Below are 20890 nucleotides of genomic sequence, written 5' to 3'. Positions count from 1 at the left end.
ATTAGGTAAAAAACACTGAGGCAAGACCAACTATCCAATTAAGAAAATTTTTTCAAGAAATTAAAGGTGTAACCTGGAATTACCTTTATTAGATAGAAAAGCCGTCATATTTAAAAAGAAAACGCCTAATAAAATGGACTTTGGGGTTAACTGCACTTCCCCCAGTTTAACCCCAAGCACAGACATTCGCTGATCAGCCAGGGCTGCTAAAGGGGGAACAGCTCTATTGATGGTGCAGCGGCCAACGGTCCATCCGTCTGTCCGTCCTTCCCGCATCCGGCAGCGGTGAGGAGCAACTCTACCCACATTCCCCATCGTCCCTGGGCCACAGGGGGAAGGGTGATGAGGAACTCAAGTAGGGGTTCTTTCCGGGTCAAGGCCAACATGGCTGCTCAATTCTTTCAGCTTTCTTCTCACACGTCCAACCCACACGTCCAACCCAACCCACACGTCCCTTGATTTCTTCTCCTTTTCCCCCTTGCCTTGGCAGCCTGCCGCCCTGCACACGGGTGGTGTTCCTCTCCGGCACCCTGGAGCCCTCACGGGGGAGGCGCCCTGCCTGCAAGTGCACAGAGCGTCAGGCTGTGGGTCCCTGTTCCGTGGAAGCACAAACCCTGGCACAGCAGGGAGCCTGTGGGGGCCGCAGGAACGTTCTGGGCTCACCTGAGTTACTCTCATCACCCCTGTCAAGGCCCATGTGTCTGGGCCTGTGTGCAACTGGCTCTGTCCCTCAAGGACAGTAGGGAGGGAAACCAGTGCCCCTCACAAGGGGCTCCTGGCACAGACTGTTCCAGAATGGAGGGGCTGGCCAAGAAAGGTGGGCAAGGCGGAGAGATGGTGGCAGTGAGGAGCACGTGGTCAGAGAACCCCCCCTGAGGCCAGGCTCAGATCCCAGAAACTCTCGCCAAGGGGAGTCCCCCTAGCTCCTCGTGGACGGTGTCAAGAAGCCATGGGGCGCCTGGGTGGCGCAGTCGGTTAAGCGTCCGACTTCAGCCAGGTCACGATCTCGCGGTCCGGGAGTTCGAGCCCCGCGTCAGGCTCTGGGCTGATGGCTCAGAGCCTGGAGCCTGTTTCCGATTCTGTGTCTCCCTCTCTCTCTGCCCCTCCCCCGTTCATGCTGTGTCTCTCTCTGTCCCAAAAATAACTAAACATTGAAAAAAAAAAAAAAAAAAAAAAAGAAGCCACAAGGGGTGAATCTCCTCAAACTGAGCTCTCAACACCAAGAGGGTGGGGTGGAAACATCCCCCAGTCCCTGCCCTGTGACAGGGTACAGCTGCTACACCACACAGAGCAAGCGCCTCTCCCCACACTCAATGCTGGTGAGCAGCAGGGAAGGGGGTGTGGGCACAGGGGTCACCTGGAAATCTACAACCAGCAACAGCCTTTGTCTTCGGCTACAGCGGTTTCTGTCCCTGGGGGTCCTCACCAACCAGGACTTGAACACAGGTTCGTTTTGAGGAAAGACGGACAGACCTTAGCACCTGCTTTTGCAAACTGACAGAAACCGAAAGAGGACTTCTGCTGCAACGCAAGGAGAAGTGCTTTTTTGCTTTATACCATTTTGGCTTACAAAAGGTTTCACAGGAACACTCTTCTTCCAGACAGCAGGGGAAACCTGTGAACCCCACCGTCCTCACAATTTCCAAACAAAACTTAATGTTCTCGTGGCTGCCCTCCCACGTCAGCCCTGGACACTCAGGATTCTGCCCATACCGTAATCTAGAGCAAAAGGCAGGGTGCACTGGTAAGTGATTCCCATGACCGCCACTTTCCCAAAGAAGCCAGCAGAAAAAGGATGGGAAATACCCTAGAACGTTTCTCTTGTACATAGCAGGATGACCATGGAATTTTTCCCATCCTCTCTTTTGCATATTATTTTCATGTGCTTTTTTATGTAAGTAAATTAAACTGCTATTTGACAAAGCTGTGAACACAACCTTAGACACCGGACTCTGGGACTTGATCCTTAAGTGTAGAAACGCTGGGCCTGCCTGACTGTCCGAGGCAGAGGGCCTTCAGGGGGGAACACGCCGAGGGGCCGGCCTCAGCGGTAGAGGCCTTTCTTCCCTGCGGGCCAGCAGGGCGGGGGCCCCACCCATTCATCTCCAGGCCGGGATGGTGCTGGGTTCCAGAGTCTCCTCTCGACCCCGTGAATCCTGACAGTCTCGGGGCACAGAGCCTGCTCCAGGTGGTAAAAACTTCAAAGGGCCTTTGTAGTTGAAGCCTGGAATGGTGCCCTGGGGCCTCTGCAGCCTCCCGGAAACGGTTCCAATGCTCGACTGGGCTGCCGTTCACCCACCAAGAAGGCACACCACACTTCTTTGTGCAAACGGAGCAGTAGCAGGGGCCATAACAGCAGGAAGAGGGGTCTCAAATGTAACAGCGTGTGAGAGCTTACCAGGAGCAGGCTCTGGCTAGCTCATTTAATCCTCACGACAAACCAAAGAATGGATACTGCTACGGTCCCCGTTTCACAGACGGGGACGATGAGGCACGGGAACATGGCAGGAAGCAGCACAGCTAGGACGGGAGCCCAGTCGTGAGTCCTTGTCCCGCATTCCTCCTCCGTATGTGGTACTGCCTCATAATGGAAGCAGGTGGAAGAGGGCTTCCCTGGACAGTCCCCCGGGCCACTCACCTCCTCTCGGCACACTACAACCCCACGACTGTGATTCCATCAGAGGCAGACCCAACTGTGCGCGCTCGGAGGGGGCTCGCGCCCCTGCCCCTCCACAGGCACACGTCAGCACACGGCTGCTGCCGGGCCTAGCCAGCCCTCTGCTACTTATACTCAAGAAGACTGGAGTGGTCCCTAAATGGGTGAGCCAAGCTCTTGACAGTATGACAGGACAACACTGGGCCTTCTCCAAGAAGCAGAAACTTGTTCACCCCCTGCTCTCTACCAGGCCACAGAAGGCACCAGTTGAACCAGGTTCAGAGACGTCAGGCTCTGGGTCTGGGGCCACCCAGCTCACCAGCAGGCAAGCACGGGTCTCTTCTGACTCCAGGCTGTGCGGCTGTCTCAAGAGGAGAAGCACACAAGTTTTATCAGCCAGCCTGAGGTTAAGAGGACAGAAGACGGGTGTGTGGGTGCCAGGGTGGTCCTGCAATCCCTGGGAGGGTGGGGGGCACAGAAGGAGCCTCCTGGGCGCTTCCTTCCCATGCCAGCTTCCCGGCGGCTCGGGGGTTCCAGAAGAGGAGGAAGCGGCTTCTGCATTTGGCTGCACTTTCCAAGACAAGTCCCTCTCCCCTCTGGGAGTGATACCACTGATGTGCCTTTAAAAATAAAGCCAGGCCCGCTTCCTGCCCCATCTGGAAGCCTTTTGATCTCCCAGTCAAATGACTTAGGGTATCTCTTAACCACGCAATTCCCCAGGCCTTCAGTGTAGGATCCGACTGTACTTGGGGAGGGTTCAGGACGGGTACGCGTACGATTAGAGTTGGCCTTTGTAGGTTAGTCCTCATCTACCCTGAAGATGGTGAGCCCCGTTACAGCATCAACGCGGCCCCCCCTCCGGTGGTCCTGCTCTGTACCTACAACCACGCCATCCCCTCGTCTTGCCTGTTACAGCTTCCTGCAGGAGCCTGCACTTGCTGTGTCTTTCTTGAAACCACAGGCTTCCAGTTTCTTCTTTGCTTCAGGTTGTTGTTTTGTTTTGTTTTTTTTTTAATTTATCATCACAGACCCAAATGTGAGATGTAAACTACAAACTTTTAGAGAAAACACAGCAGAAAATCTTTGGGATCTAAAGCTAGGTAGGGGTGCCTGGGTGGTTCAATTGGTTAAGCATTTGACTCTTGATCAGCTCAGGTCGTGATCTCGAGGTTCGTGGGATCGAGCCCCGTGCTGGGCTCCTCACTGTGAGTGAGGATTTTCTCTCTCTTTCTCTCTGCCCCTGCTCCACTCACGCGGTCTCTCTCTCAAATAAATAAAAGTTAAAAAAAAAAAAAAAAAAAGCGACACCACCAAATGCTGGCCACGATGCAGAGAACTGAATCATTCGTTCCTCACTGATGGGAATTTAAGATGGTACATTCGTGCTGGAGAAGTGTGGTGGTTTCTTAAAGAACTAAACATACAAATATCACACAATGCAGCAATTGGGCTCTACAGCATGGGTCCCAGGAAAGTGAAAATTTACATGCACTCAAAACCTGTACATGAATGCTCACACCGGCTTTATTCTGAACAGCCCAAATGTGGAAACACCCCAGATGTCCCTCGACAGGTGAATGGGTCAACGAAGTGCGGTGCATCCGTATCATGGGGTACTATTCTGTGATAACAGAAGTCACCTATTGATACATGCGACAACCTAGATGGATCTCCAGGGAACTGTGCTTCCAGACAAGAAGTCAGTCCCAAAAGGGTACAGGCTGTATAAACCCACTCGTATCCCATTCTTTAAATGAGACTCATATACAGAGAACAAATTAGACACTGCCAAGGGCGTGGGGGCAGAAGGGAAATGGGGAAGCTTCCAAAGGCAAAACGAGGGATCATTCTGGGGATGGAGATGTTCTGTATCTTGACTATATCAAGGTCAATATTCTAGTTATAAAAAGCTTTCTACAATGTTACCACTGGGGGTAACTGGGTTAGGATATAAGAGGATCTTTCTACACTATTTTTTGTTACAACTGCATGTGAATCTGTAATTATCTCAAAAGTAAAAGGTTTAAAACACCAAAGAAACATGTCACGATCTGCCTTGTGGAATCAGATAGAGGCCTCGGCAGAATTCACGGTGGAATCAGACAGCCAATCTGCTACCTCACTGGGTAGCTATTCCTACAAACCAGCAGAAACTTACTTCCTATGACTCCATTCAGAAAGCCTAACACTGCTGGGCACTGCGGGATTTCTGAAACATTTCATATGGGTAAGCATGAAATGTTTAATTATTTCCCACTGTTCAGGAAAGGACAAGGGGGCCTGGTCTCCTGGTGAGAAGGGAGATGTTGACAAAGCCTGTTAGAAGACCGCATGGCCCTTGGGGGTGGGCATCAGGAGTGACCACCCAGTCCTGTGCCCTCTACTTCAGCCGAGGCCCCAACACTGCCTGGCCGGGCAGGAGGGCTCGCTAGGTGGCCACACCTTGACCCAGGTCAGACTTGGACGGCCACACCGGAGATTCCCAAAGCACCATTCCTGAAACACTAGCTTTGGAGGGGTTCCATCAAACGGCTGTGGAATGTCTGCACACATCCGCCCCGTGGGTCCTTGCTGACCCCCCGAAGCAGGCCAGCCACAGGAAGGTACTGACGAGGACTCCGATAAAGATACCTTTCGTTCTGCTTGATTCTGCAGTTTGTAAGTTTACGTGGCGCCACTCATCCCACACAACACAGGCTCGCTGAAGGTGGGAAACACCAAGCTCCATCCCCTCATTAGTAAAGGCTCTGACACATCCCGCAGCCAAGAAAACCGCTTATCTATAACTCTGGGTTTTCTCAAGTTTCTTAGACAAGTAGTCAGGACGGGCTGGATGCATGCACAGACCGGCTGTGATTCTCCAGCTTCACTGTGGAGAAAGTCTTTCCCCAAACCATCTGGTGGCCCCTCACGGGTGAGCAGATGCCCGCAGGCCAGGGTAAGGGCAATTTCTTACCTAAAAAGCAGCCAGGTAAAGATTCAAACCTACACCAGGGCCCACAGGGCCCACACTCCTCCCTCGAAGCCACACGGCCTGCCACGCAGTAGTTTCCACTACATCCTTCTCTCCCGTAATCCTCGGCCCAGCCGGCCAACACATCGGGGAAAAGCTAGTCCTATATCTGGGCTGGAAAGAGCCATGCCTGCTGGAGGTCCCAACAGACCATTTCTGTTATCACTTGTCCCGAGGTGGTCCCGTCATCTTGATGATAAAGGTCTGGAACCACCCAGTATCTGCCCCGTGTTCCACGATCGCTTACTTTTCTACTGACCGATTTAGTGCTTTAATTTTTCGAACATGCCTACTATGTGCAGCTGCCGTAAAAAATAAAAATAAAAAAAAGGCATATTTGACAGCAACACCGTCGTCCTCCTTACCCCACCCCTCATGCCCCAAACACGCACGGTGGAGTCGAGGAGGAAAACACAGATGTGACAGGTGCGTTGACAGGTGGGGACTCGAGGGTGTGGGGGAGCAGGCTGGGAGGAGAACAGCCATATCGGACCACGGAGACACCACGAACGAGACACAGAATCCAAGACACGGCTTTCCCCACGTGCAGTTTCGTGCAAAGATCAGGGCAGGAAGTGGTGACAGGGAGAAAGAAACGGAATCGGGACAAACGCGCAAGAGCGGAGACCTCATCTCGCAGGTAACGGGGAAGCCACAAAGGGATCCTTCGCTCTTTTCCTCAACAAATACAGACTGCAGGGCAATCACAAAGCAGGCAGTTCCCTGGGTGGTGAGCGTGGAATGTGGACTGAGGCTGGGGCTCCCTGGGTGTCTCGTGGGGAGGGAACAGCTGAGTCCGAGCACCTTTGGGACCGAGGCCAGGAGGAGCCCCTGGAGAGACGGGGCAGACCGCAAAAACTGGCTACGTGCTACCCTCTGCGTCATTTAACCAGACTTCTCAACACCGTGCCCCACCGGACAGATCTCGGCACCATCCAAGCCTCTACGAGGACCCCAGGGTCCCACAGCCAGGTCCCACAGGCTGACCGGAGAGGACGCAGCCACGTGCATTCTGGACACTGCTCAAACGTGGCTGATACAGCACCAGCTCCTTTCCTTACTGATGAGGGAACAGCAGCTCAAGAAAGGCGCAGTGACTTGTGGAAGACCTTGCAGCAGGGTCTCTGGGCAGAGTCAGGGCTGGAAGCCAAGAGGCTGGACACTGGTTCCTCTCTGAAGGGTACCGGTGCTGACAAGGGGGAGGCCATGTGCACCAGGAGAAAGGATGCTTCCTCCCCGCCCCTCGGAGGCAAGCACCTCTCACTGCAGGATGGCTTGCATTCTGGGGTCCAGAGGTAGGATGTGCTCTGATGGGTGATGTCCAGACGAGAGAGGCAGGTGGGGTCCTCGCCCGCCTGCGTTCTCTTCCCGGAGATGACCCAGGAAGCCACCAGGGCAGGGAGAGGATGCACCTTGGTCTCACTCAGGAAACCGACCTGATTACGTCCACACTGCACTGTATTCTGCTTGCTGAATCCATCTGCTTGGACGATTTACTGAGTCTCTCAGAAGCTGGAGCTCTTCTTCAGGGATCGGGGCACAGCGAAGACAGGCAGTGGACTCTTACGTGGAACCGCACAATGGCTGCAGAACTGTTAACACACACTGGAGAATGAGGGAGGGGGCAGGGCCAGCCTGGTCTGCGAGGAGCCCTCGGGGGCTAAAGGGGGGGATCACGCTACCGCCTGCGAGGGCAGGAGGAGTGGGGGCTCCTGGGACGGCCGGTCCTCACTCTGACTCCCAGAACCCAATAAAAATTACGAGGCAGAAAAACTTCGCTATGTGTGCCGATAACCACTGTTTTTCTCCTTATAAAAAAGAACACGCTGGATTTGGAACAAACACCACATTCTAAGAAGTCTCAGGCAATCTTTTCCCATCATTTCCAAAATTCTAGTTACTCTTTCCAACCTACGGAAGGGCCTGATTCCAAACCCAGCCCTCACAAACCCCCATCACATACATCACGTGATCATCAAAAATCAACGTTAGCGCTAGACTCCTGCTGTATCCCACCAAGTATTTAAAAAAAAAAAAAAAGAACAGTCTTACTTTTGGAATTATGAAGAACAAGGTTTTTGAAAAGAATGAATTAAGTTGTGCCTGTCATTTTACCATGAAGAGGGCTTTCCCCCCATCGTCAGGAAGGTTCTTCTCTGACTTACAGGTGGCATCCACCTGACAGATGGTATAGTAAACCAGCTTTCAGGGCGAAGAAATGACCTGGATTAGGCAGCGACCCACAGTCAAGCTCGGTGATCACCAAATGAGGTAGGCATGTCCAACAGACCCCAAGGCCCGCCCCTGCGCACCCCAAAGGCAAGGCAGTTTCCTAGTAAGTGGATCACTTCACAGTGTCTTCCAGATAAATCAGTAGTAACAACCTCAGACAGGGTCCCCAGGATCCTAAGTGCTAATCTGAAGGTCAGTCTTACCACTTACTTCCCCTCCGCCTGGAACAGAAAAAGAAAAAGGAGAGGACAGGAAGGTGGGGGAACCTGGCTACTCTCAGTGACAGGTATAAGAGGGAAGCAGAGAGGGGAAGACAATACCTTTCACTTGCGATTACCCAGCTTGGGCTCATCAAAACTTGGGCAGCGCATCGAAATGACCTCCAGAGAGCTTTAAGAAACTACCAGTGCCTGTGCCCAGGGTCCCTTCCTCCGCAGCCCCCCAGTCCAACGTTTTGATTTACACCGTCTGGGATGGAGCCTGGGCATCTAGGGTTTTTGTCTGTTTTTGGTTTTCAAGCTCCCCTGGTCATTCTACTGTTCAGCCAAGGATGACAGCCACTGCTTAGGTGTTTGCTTAGTGTTTCACGGGCTTGCTGCACCCAGCCCAGGTAAAGAAACAGCCAACAAGAGGAAAAAAACCAATGCTACCAATTCACCACTGAGCTCTTGTAATAGGAATTCACCTATGAGAAAGCTAAGGACCCCCCCCCCCCCCACCACCACCACCACACAAATATGGGGATGGTCTATAAACTTCCACTAGGTCGCAAGAGAGGGAGCCATAATGGGTATCTGCAAGTGAGGTCCCTTTTTTAGGGATGCAAACAACCTCTGCGCCAGTCTGGCACCAACCCCCTCGGAACACAGCAGCAAGATCGGGCCAGCTCCACCTACACCGGAGGGAGCTCAGTAGACAGGGTCCGTCTAAAATAGTATCTAGCAGGGGGAGCCTCGGCGGCTCAGTCGGTTAAGCGTCCAACTTCAGCCCAGGTCACGATCTCTCAGTGCGCAAGTTTGAGCCCCGCTTCGGGCTCTGTGCTGACAGCTCGGAGCCTGGAGCCTGCTTCCGATTCTGTGTCCATACCCCCTCTCTCTGTCCCTCTCGGAAATAAACGTTAAAAATTTAAAATAGCATCCAGCACTTGGTACACGTTCATTATACACCACACACTGTATCCAGCACGTGGTATTCAGTGAATCCTCACAGCCTGCTGTATCGGAAACTACCTCTGTCTGGGGAAGTAAACTGAGGCCCAGAGAACACGGCAAAGGCGAGGATGAAGACAGGCTTAAGCAGAGATCGTTTTGAGCCAGAGGCTTCTTTAACCACCATGCAGAGCAGCCCCTCCCCATAACGCCCTATGATGCAGTCATTGATGGAAGCTGATAACACCCACTGCACCTACCTTTTGCTTCAGTTACTTGGGGGAGGGAGCCTTGGACTCTACAAGCTTATCTGACAGCAGCCCAGCCATGTCCTTGCCCAACAATACAATGTCTCTTAGCCCGCAAAGAGACTCTCCACCCACACAGCTGGGCAGAGACCAGTGGCCTCGAGGGAGGACACCTCATGCATGCCATAGAGCTGCCTGCTACCAGCCTTCACACACGCTGTTCGAGCTCCGGGTTGAAGGAGTTGAGGAGAAAGCACCACAGATTGGCACCTTTATCTCAGCTGTTTGGGCTTGAAAGGCATCCAGGAAGTGAGGAAAGGGTGCGGGAATTTGCCTGGAAGCTGTGTGTTCCAGGCAGGTGGCCGCCATCCGACAGGCTAATGGAACATGTGCACTATCCATCCACGGAGACCTGACAACAGAATTGTTTTCCTTCTCGGCGCCCTTAAAACATGGGCAACCGTAATCGGCTCAGAATAACTAACGTGCGGGTGTGATCAGGTGGTGAGGGGAGGGGCAGCCTGTTGTTCGGGACAGGAGAAGGATTTCCTGTGACTCCACATCCGCTAATGAAAATCACCGAGGGGCTGCTGAGAGTCGGATCACCTGACAGCAATGTGGCAGAGGCCAGCACTCGGCTTTAAGAGAGGCCTCTGCCCTGGGTCGAGCATCTCATCTGCACTGCTGAGCAGCCTGGCTGCAGTCCCCAGGCCTCTCCCTCCTGACACAATTTGATAGGTCGACACGTGACATTGCAACACCCTACCAGGCTCCCAGACCACATACTTCCATGTATACAGGGAGTGCAAAACCCAAAGGTGGACAGAAGAGAACTCAAGATCCACCTGTGCCACTTACTGTGTGACCTCAGGCAACTTTCTTGCCCTCTCTGTGCCTCAGGTGCCTCATCGGTAAAATGTGCTTAGAACAGACCCTATGCTGTCTCCAGGGACTGCAGAGGCAATATAATGCGAGGAGGCCTGTGAAGGCACCTGGAGCAGGGCCCTCCGTCAGGGAACCACGCAGACTGAGTTTCATCTCGGAAGGTGGAACCCTAAGAGATGGCTGATGTTTTTTGATCACTTCCGAATGGCAAAGAAACAGCGATTTTGTATGACTCCATGTAATGAGTAAAAACTCTTCTACCTTGAAGAACCCCTGCCTTTGGATAAGCAGGGTGAATCTAATATTCCCTCCATAACGCCCAACAATGACAGACCTTATGAAAGGAAGGCCCAGCATAAACGCAAACACATTTCTTCCACTTGGGCTATAAAAGCTGAAAATGGCTCCCAGGTGTGAGCAGACACAATAGGCCCTGCCTTCTCTGCAAGGTCACCACGCGGGTCAAAGTCAAGCCAGCCATTTTCGGATTAACTGCACACGCTCATGAGGCTTCCCCAGCGGTAAGTGGATTACAGAAGCCACCTGCAGGAAGTGGGCGAGAGGGAGGAGGAGGAGGAGGAAATGGTCCCAGTTGGAAACAGACTGTTGATACGGCCTGCTCCTTTCACACGGGAGAGAGGGGGGACTCTCGTGCAACCCCGGAAAGCGGCTCGCCTCCAGGCTGGGGCTCACGGAGCCCTGGAGGGCGTTCAGCGCCCACCGCGGCGAGGACAGGCACTTCCCTGCAAGAGCCTGCACACCTCCCCAGCTTCCTCGTGCTCCCTGGATCTCACGCCCTACCGAGAGCTTACTGGTCATGAGAGAAAATGAGAAAGGAGAGCGGAGCCAAACACACAATAAAAGCCAGCTCTGAACAACAGAACCTACGCTACTGAGTTCCCAAAAAAGAAGTGACCTCCATGGCCACACTCCTATTTCACCGGCCTCCCCTTCCTCGGCTCCCCAGACCCACAGCTGGTGTTCGCTTCACTTTCTCAGCAAATGACTTGCAGATGACCGCTCATCTGGCTGACTCACTACCCCCACTCACAAAGAAATCAAAAAAAAAAAAAAAAAGGAAGAAAAGACAGAAGGAAAATGACAAGTCATGACTGTGTGTAATTTGGCAGGCGTGCGGGGAGGGGGGGGAGCCGGAGCTCCTTTCCCAGAGAAAGGCTCCCTTGGACTGGGGGCAAGAGGCAGCCTGCACGACAGAACCCCTGGGAAGTTTCCGGGACAGAGGGCTGCTCTCCCTTGTAAAGTGCGTGTTTAATTTTCTATCCGGAGGCTCACTGGTGGTTTCCAGCCGCTGCAGGGTCTGCGGTTCTAAGAACCGAGGGTCCTGCTCTGCCTTCCAACAGAAGCGTGCTGGCCCTTCACAGCAGCCTGCCTGCTGACAAAGGCAAACACGGGAATGGGGCGGACTGGCCTTAAAATGGAACTAGCCATGTCCCATTCGTCCTCCCCGAAGCACCCCACACGTTGGGCGTCGGTCCAGCTTGCCAGGTGCTCCATCTGACGCCTGTAACTTACACTCTCTTGTGGGGGGAGAGAAAGGAGATCCACGTAAGGAGGAGCCTCAGCTAAAATGTCTGGGGAACTTCCCCCTCTTACACCAACCGTGTCTGTGTCAGCAGGGAAAAGCCCTCCTTACGGGCCTCCCCAGCCCTCGCTTGCATTATGGCTGTGCCCCCAGCTTTCTCTGCAGCTGGCCTGCGGGTTCCTCGAGGGCAGAAGCCCCAGCCTGGGAGACATGTGTGGTCACACTGGGCTTCACCTCACGGGAGCCCCTGCCGCACTGCACGCGAGCCCCTGGTCTCTCTCCATCCTGAACCCCCCTAAGCTTCCTCCCCGGTCATGTCTTTTGCTCGCTGATGAGCAGGATGATGGCCTGGCCATAGCAGAAGACAGGGAAACCAGGAGGTGAGTAACCGGGGAGGGGGGTGGGGTGCGGGGCAGCTGTGGGCCCTGGGTTTTGATCCCCCCCTTTAGGGCAGGGGACGACTGCCCACCTCTCGGACCCTCCCTCTCACTTCCACCTGGAACCATTCCTGACTTAGGCGGGGGCCAAGATTCATCTGGAGGCAGTGCCTGAATCGGCAGGAAGGTCAGTGCTAAGAGCACCTGCCGGCACCAGCTCTTCCTGCCCAGGGCGGCGGGGTGCTACGCTGAGCCGAGCGGTTCCTACCCGCACGCGGAGGCAGAAACAGGTCTCCCACCAGGCTGTTCACTCAGCACTGCGTGCCTCTGTGGTAACTGGGGAAGGTTGGCTGGGAGACCACAGCCATCACCAATACATAGCGAATTAAGTGACAGACTTCTAACAGCCAGAGCCGTTCTGCCCCTGCTCAGTCATTGTCCACCACCCCCAGCACCGTGGTCAGAAGTAAATGCCTAACCAGGATTGTGAGCCCCACTGTTCCAAACAAATGCCTTTGCCACACCTGCAACATGAGGAAGTTGTCTAACTGGCCTACTGCCCTCCAAAAGTTAAGCAGCTTTGTAACGACTCCACACGTGAGTCTTGGAGGGCTGCTCCCCCCGCCCCATCCCTGTGTGAGCCCAGGCCTTCTAGGTGATTCTGACAGGTGGCTCAGTTTGAGAATCACACAAGTGATGGGGAAGCCACCATCTCCCAGGGGAATGGCTGTGATGTTTCATCCAGAGCAAAGATTCAGTTCACACCAACAATCTCAGGGCAAACAAGGCAGAAAGTGAGCATGTCTCTGAAGACACAGGAGAGGAAGCACAGCCCCCTTTCTATACATAATGTGTTTTCTGACTAGGGCTATAGCTTCCCTTTAGTGTCTGGGAAATAACAGGCTGCAGACTGCTCAAGGAACAAGGACAGTCACTTAAACTCAACTTGGGACTTTTTTTTTTTTTTTTGAGAGACAGAATGAGAGAGACTGAGCACACACATGTGATAGAACATGAATGGGGCGGGGCAGAGAGAGCGGGAAAGAGAATCCCCCACAGGCTCTGCACTATCAACACAGAGCCCAACAGGGGGCTCAATCTCACGAACCGTGAGATCATGACCTGAGCCCAAATCAAGCGTCGAATGCTCAACCAACTGAGCCACCCAGATGCCCCATCGACTTGGGACTTTTACACACAACTTTGTTCAGTTCTTGCCGAAAGTGTCTCAGTCACTGTGAACTCCACACTCCTGATGAGAATGCATGAAAAGACACCAATGACCCAGACAGGGTATCCTTTTACACCAAAACCAAAACCGACTGGCCTTCCTTCACCAGCCCGGCTGAAGGGTATTCTCAGGTGGAGGGCGCATCTCTGAAGCAGAATGGGGAAAGAGAGACCCAATTCTACAGTTTCTAAGAAACCTGATTAAGTCCGCTCTTAACCTCATGATTTGTGGACACTTCAGCAAATTCCTCTACAGGAAGGGTGATGATCCCTCCCCTTCAGGAGAACAGCTACCCCCCACCTCACCTCACGCACACACACCTGCAGTCCCCCGTCCCCATGGGTCCAGCTACGATCAGTACCCAAAGAGTTTCACAGTCCTAGATTACCACTCAACATTTCTAGATCAACTATTATTTCTGACTTCTGGTGATAAACATGATACGTAAAAAGAAAACATTTTAACATCAATTCTCTGTTATGTCTGCAGATGATGATGACCTTCCTCAAGATGAGGCAATATGGAAAAGTTTAAAAAAATTTTTTTAATGTTTCTTTTTGAGAGAGAGAGAGACAGTGTGAGTGGGGGAGGGGCAGAGAGTGGAGGGAGACACAGAATCTGAAACAGGCTCCGGGCTCTGAGCTGTCAGCACAGAGCCCAACGAGGGGCCTGAACTCATGAACCATGAGATCATGACCTAAGCCGAAGTCGGATGCTCAACCGATGGAACCACCCAGGTGCCCAAGGGTTTCCTTTTTTTTTTTAATAAATTTTTTTAATGTCTATTTATTTTTGAGAGAGAGACAGAGCATGAGCAGGGGAGGGGGGGAGAGAGAGGGAGACACAGAATCCGAAGCAGGCTCCAGGCTTCAAGCTGTCAGCACAGAGCCTGACGCGGGGCTGGAACCCACGAACCATGGTGAGATCATGACCTGAGCTGAAGTCAGACACTTAATCAACTGAGCCACCCACACACCCCAAGAGAAAGTTTTAAAGGCAGCTAATTGAAGAGAGAGACAAGAGGCCTCATCCCAACTCACTAGATGGAGACTCTCTCTCTCTCTCTCTCTCTCTCTCCCACACACACACACACACACACACACACACTTCTAGGAGCCCCAGCCAACTACGTATTACGCAGCGTAATGTCACTTGTACTGTACCCCTGATCACTAACAACCTGGCTTAAATCTCCAAGAGGAGCCTCACTTCTGAAGCTGAGTTCTGATTCCCTTTCTCCATGGCTTCTAAGCCCTCTGAGAGAGTAATTCCTCCCCTCCGCGCTGAGCGACCATGGCCTCCGAATCCTCATCACCGCCTCCCCAGGGAGGCCTGCTCTTTAATTACACTTTAATGTGAATTGATCTTTGCTTTAATGAGCCTGTAAAGAAGATTGATCTGGGGCCTCTTTTTTCCTAGAGGTTTACCAGGCAGGCACGTGGAGAGTTAAGTACTACTATTGATTTGACTTCCCCAGAAGAATCAGCAGAGAAGAGCCAGCCCTCCATCCTTCACGGCCTCAGGCTCACTCAGCTCCACCCAGGGCTCCTACCACTTAACTGGCTCTGAGTGGGGTCACAGATAGGACACCAGGTTTCATTTGTGCCAGGTTCTATTCTCCAAAAGTTACAATAAAGAAATGTTAAATACACCATCCCTGTTATTTAATCAATTCTTCTTTAGCTAAGAAGAGGTCGCAACAAAATGTGTAACTGTGGAGATTTACACCCACCTCCGGTATTTTTATTTATTCACATTGTAAGTCTTCCAGATACACTTGCTAACATGAGAGAAAAATACTTTTCTCAAAAACAAGTTAGTTTTTAGATTAGTGACTGCAATCTAAGGAGATGAGGGAAATCACTGCCTAAAGGGCATGAGGTTTGTTTTCAAGGTAATGAGAATATTCTGGAATTAGAAATTGGTTGGGGTGCCGGTTAAGTGTCTGACTTCGGCTCAGGTCATGAATTCGCGGTTCCTAGGTTCAAGCCCCATGTAGGGCTCTGCTGAGAGTTCAGAGCCTGGAGCCTGCTTCAGATTCTGTGTCTCCCTCTCTCTCTGCTCCTCCCCTGCTCTCCCTCTCTCTCTCTCTCTCTCTCTCTCTCTCTCTCTCTCTCTCTCAAAATAAGCATTAAAAATTAAAAAAAAAAACTGGTGATAGCTAACACTGAGAATGTACTAAAAAGCCGCTCTAAAGTGCTTAAAGCAGAGGGTTTTACATTATGATAATTTTATCTCAATAAAAAAATTGTTCTCACAAAAAATTTTTTCAAGAGAAGTAAAAGGTGTTTCGATGTGTTTTCAAATACAACAGAAACCTAAGGGATTTTAAAAGTACTATTACAGGGCCGCCTGGGTGGCTCAGTCGGTTGAGCCTGTGACTTTGGCTCAGGTCATGATCTCACTCACGGTTCGTGAGTTCGAGCCCCGCGTCATTGAGCTCTGTGCAGACAGCTCAGAGCCTGAAGCCTGCTTTGGATTCTGCGTCTCCCTCTCTTTCTGCCCCTTGCCCATTTATACACTCTCTCTTGATAATAAATAAACATTAAAAAAAAAAAAGTTCTATTACAGAGTCCCAAGCAATTGTGTGCAACTAATCTCCACCTAGCTCTCCGGTCTGACCTAGGCCAAAGGTGGAGGAAAATGAATGAAAACACATGTTTAAGGGACAAGGTCTAAAATATACATCAACTGGGGGACACTTGGCTGGCTCAGTCGGCAGAGGATGCGACTCTCAGTCTCAGGGTTATGAGTTCGAGCCCCATGTTGGGGAGAGAGATTAGTTAAAAAAGCAAACAAAAAACAACTACACACACACACACACACACACACACACACACACACACACACACACACACACACACACACTCCAACTGGAAAAGAAGTCACCTGGACAAAGCCCAGGGCTGAATGGGAAACATGTTACAGCTGACACGCATGAGACAAAGAGCTGCCTGCTTTAAAGCTAATGTCGATTTCACAGCAAGCTTTTTACTCCCAGGACTGAAAAAAGTCCAACTGCTTTGACTGTAACCAATCTTCTCAATGATACAAGTGCAGTAACACCACAGGAAAAGCGGAAATTTTTCTTCACCAGAAATGTCACTTATGCATCAGACAAAATTACTGTTGCCGTGGGAATCGTAACATGAGTTTCCTGGACCTCAAATTAAAAAAAAAAAAAAAAAAAAAAAATCCAAAAAACAGACACATAAAAATCTACCAGCAGATTTTGCCCCCGTTTAACAAAACTCTGTTTCTTTTTCTGAGAACTGTTTTATCAAATTAGCTCCCTCACTCCCCAACCCAATCCTATTAACAGCTTTTCTTGAGTTTCATGCTTTTTTGTTATTAAGAACAAATGGCTTTGGCATTACCCTCAGAACGCAACACAAATAAATCTGCTCTCTGACAAATACTTTAATTGAATTAGATTCCATTAATCAGAAAGTATTAACCAACTGAAATTATACTCAGCGACTTCAGTTCCCAAAACTCCGCAAAAGTTTGTTTTGAGGCTCCGATAGTAAAGCCAGATGAAAACAAACCTTTTCCCGTGACGCCCTCCCAACCGTGACCCCTGGGAAGGAGGCCCCGAAGTCGGGGGCCGCCGAGCACCGTCGTGTGAGCGAGGAGCCGGGTTGCGGGTGTGGATGCGAGACACTGGAAACCAAGCATGGAGATGATGAGCTCGTTTGCAGAGGCAAACAAAATCCGGAGGCAAAAGTAATCACAGACATCGGAGCTGCAAACCCCAAACCCAGACTTCTGCTGAAAGCCAGAGGGCTGCACGAGTGGTTATAGGATGCCAGTCCTGGTCGTTTCTCTTGTGGCGTTACTGCCCCTGCTCCCAGTTTCCGGGTCACAGACGGACTACGGAAGCTGCAAGTGGTCCTTGTATCATCTGTCTCAGCCCCTTCATTCAACACACGAACAGAAGCGACCTGTCCCAGGTCACAACATCAGCCGGAGCTCGGCATATGCCTGGTCCGTCCTTTCTCTGATGCACCTACCTATGAGCGTGTCCCAAGAAAGCTGTGCTGGCTTCTCTACCTCGGGTGGCCTCGGCCATCTGGTCCCTTCGTGCATTTTTATTATTTTTCAGATCCTCTGCCTGCCCGCAAAGGGAAGGCGAGATGGAAATAAGAATGTGGGGACCGGGGATATTAAATGAGAAACTTACTGACCTCCGTGACCTGCGCCATTTTCACACACTATGTCAGGGGCTTCCCAGACAGAACAGCATTGAATCCTCGTGAGGTCCCTCTCTGATGGCATCTGGGCCCCAACGCTGGGGCACAGAAGGTACCTACTACGTGTCTGCTGAACGTATGACACTTTTTAATTCAGTGTTTCTAAAGAGCCACAGACACACCAGCAAAACAGGCTCTTCAAGGCCTGACAGACTGGAATTATCATGTGAACAGAGGTGCTAAGGGCTTCACAGGCCAGGTGCTCGCTGCTTACTTTCTCCCCTGTCCTTTGCTTGGTCCCCTTGACAAACAGCAAGGCATGAAGGACGGAAGCAAAACTATCTACGCAGATGGCATGCTGTGAACCCAGCTTTGCAGGCACTAAACCCAGGGAACACAGGCCCCCCCCAGAGAAAAGGAAGATAAAGACCCTTCAGTTTCTGTAGTTCCAGAGAAATCATTGACCAAGTCAGATGGAGACCAGCTTCAGGCCAAAGAAGCGGCTGCCAATACTAACCGGCATTTTCCAAACTCCATTGAAACCAGGAGGGAGTCTTTATTTTTTTCCCCTGCTTTACAAAGTTTAACGCTGTCTAATTGGAATAGCAGGAACGAGGCCAACCGGCCCCACTGGCTCCAGGCACTTGGGCCAAGGAACAGAAATGTATTTTTAGTCAGCAGAGCAAAGCGTGATTCAAAGTGCACCAGGCCCTCGGGGCACGCTGGGGGCCCTGCCCGTCTCTGGCACAGGGAGGCACAGAGTCACCTGCCACACACTGGCACCCAGCGCACGGGGGCAGATGAAGGAAAAGAGCACGGGCTCCAGCATCGGTGTCCAGTCTCAGTCCCACCTCTCGACTGTGCAACTTACAGGAACTCAGGGAGCCGTGGTCTCCTGTCGGTGACAGGAAGATGTTCTGTGTCCCTGGTTTCCTCACCAAGCGAAGAGCAAGGGGCCTGAAGGCAGTGTGTCTCACACTTGGATGAGTGTGCAAAGGGCCAGGATTCCAGCAGGGCAGGGCTAGGATGGGGCGTGAGATTCTGCATTTCTAACGAGCTCAGTGCCGACGGCACATTGCTGGCCCAGGAACCACGCTTTAAGTAGCAAGAAGTTAAAAGCACCATCTAGTGCTTTGCTCTATGAATATACAAGCGAGCATCACACCCTTAATTCGCCTCAGGTATGGGTAACTTAGGGTATTTAGCCCACAGGTAAACACTTTCCAGATGCTGGACGCACAGGCAAATGGGTCCAAAGACAGAGTTAGACCCTTGCCCGTCCGTCTTGGGCCAGAAGGCCACAATCTTCTTTCTGTCACGTCACAGAAATGAGGACTGACTCACACATCCTGTGGCCCTACAGGTAAGATCATGCCAACGTCCAAGGGGCTATGTGACAAGTAGCCACAAGCCAGAACCAGCAGCCCCCATCCGTCTAACACCTGCTATGTTTGTGCACGACGCCTGAATTGTATATACTACACTGCACTTCTCCCCAACCTCTGGCTCACTTTCCCCATGTGTACAATGGGTTAAGGAAATTTTCTGCCAACGAGGAACATGAGGTCTGGAGGGAGAGAGCGGTTGGTCAGGACATGGAGCTGGGGCCACAATTCTAACCCCTTGCTCTCTCAACCCTGCAAGGCCTTGAATAGGGGTAAGCCCAAGACCACATCTTGTAAGGACAGAGCACCTCCTGATCACAGGGCCTGCTGCGAGCAGAAACCTGACACCTGTGAGCTCCAACAGCCATCATACGGATGATGTCTTCCCAAGTCCCTCTGCTCCGCCTGTCAAGCCTTGGTGTCGAGAAAAGGTACTTGCAGGTGAGCAAACGAGTTGTATATAATACCAGCAAAATCAAAACCAAAGGAAAATGGGGCTGGAACAGAAAAAGGAAATTCAGTGTGAAGACAGCAGTGCTCCGCTGAGGAAGCTGCCCACAGAATCTGGTGGAAAAATTGCTGGACTCACAATGGGTTCATCTGGAAAGACCCCCTGGCCAGGCGTCAAGCAAGCAAGCACCTGTAGCGGAGGGCTAGAGTGGGCGTACCTCCCGGGCAAAGGCTCCTAGCGGCTCACACAGTAACACGCTCCCACAGCATCCCTCCTTTCTCTTCCATTCCAGTCCCTTTACAGCCTTTCTCTTTTCCAGTGTGTTGTCTAACGCTTGACCACGTCGACTACTTCCGTACTTCCAGGCTGATTTCAGACGCCTGGGGGGATTCTCTTTTTGAAAGCGGTACAAGTGAACTGGGTCACGTTCCCGGATTTTGTGCCACAAACAGAAGCTCACTGTCTTGTAATTCACATGGCTTCCTTTAATCATAGTTCGTTCACTCTAAGTTACAGTTTAACCACTAGGACCAAGAAATTTCCTAATTCTATGTACCTCTGCCCATGGGTAAGACCAATTTCCCACCCCCGTCCCCACATTTGGTGAGGCAAATCCTCCAGGTTTTAGTTCTGCAAACCCCACAAGAGCATGCAAGGCATTTGTCATGAGCATTAGGGCTATGTGAAGAAAGGCTGTTCTCCACCAGTGAGCACGGGGACCCAAGTGTTCCTGCCACCAAACATCAGCAAGAGAACGCCACGGCCTCACGAGCCCAGGGCTCCCCGTGTGGCACCACTTACAGAAAGAGAGAGACGACGTGGGATGAAGCAGCACCCAGGGACGGTATCGCTGTCAGCTCATTGTTATTGAGGTACCTGTGAAAACAATAAGAAATTCATCATTTAAATTAGCCAGAAATTTCCTACATGCAAAGTAAATAAAAAAACAGTGCCGAGTTGGCTACTGTGAGACGATATTGCAATGTTCGATACAAGATAAAGAATTTTAAAAGGACTTTTGAAAGGTAGAGAAGTCCCGTGAGGTCACAAAACCTAACTACGTGTCACACCCACGGTTTAGCGATAAACACTCAGGGGAAGTTACCTGTCTTCCAGATTCTCATCTAGCTCAGAAATCGGCACTAGCAAACAAGGATGCAGGACAAGAGCACAGAGACCGTCGACGAGAATGCTCCTTGTGGGCTCAGTCAGCAAAGGCCTTGGAGAGAAAGACCATCCCTCCCTGATTGTTTTTACATGTCTGTGACATGGAGCTCTGTGAATTTCAGCTCTACCCTCAGCCAAGGGCAGACACCTCGCACCCAGAGCTGCCTCCTCACCCATGTTTGGAGTTCCCAGGAGCGTGGGACACGCGGGCCAGTTATCCCAGTGCCTCAGCTGTGCAATAAATAACAAGGAAGCTGGACTCGTGCAGTCTCATCTACTTGTGATTCCGGCCTCCCTGAACTCTGATGAAGCCTCCAAGCACGTTTTCCAGGAAACGAAGACGTTTTGAAAATCCTCCACA

At 51.6% G+C, this 20890-nt stretch overlaps 1 protein-coding gene across 1 annotated transcript in view; it reads right to left on the bottom strand.

The window, feature by feature from the left end:
• LRIG1 (leucine rich repeats and immunoglobulin like domains 1) overlaps positions 1-20890 on the bottom strand; it is a 115536-nt gene that overhangs the window by 46627 nt on the left and 48019 nt on the right. The window contains exon 3 of the mRNA XM_086697630.1: positions 20164-20238. Within this exon, the coding sequence (XP_086553756.1) occupies positions 20164-20238 (75 nt within the window). The remainder of the gene's footprint in view (positions 1-20163; positions 20239-20890) is intronic.

Source organism: Puma concolor, chromosome A2 (assembly GCF_028749965.1).
Source record: "Puma concolor isolate L17-30 chromosome A2, mPumCon1.1.hap2, whole genome shotgun sequence".
Classification (NCBI taxonomy): domain Eukaryota; kingdom Metazoa; phylum Chordata; class Mammalia; order Carnivora; family Felidae; genus Puma; species Puma concolor.
This window is presented reverse-complemented; position numbering and strand designations above follow the sequence as displayed.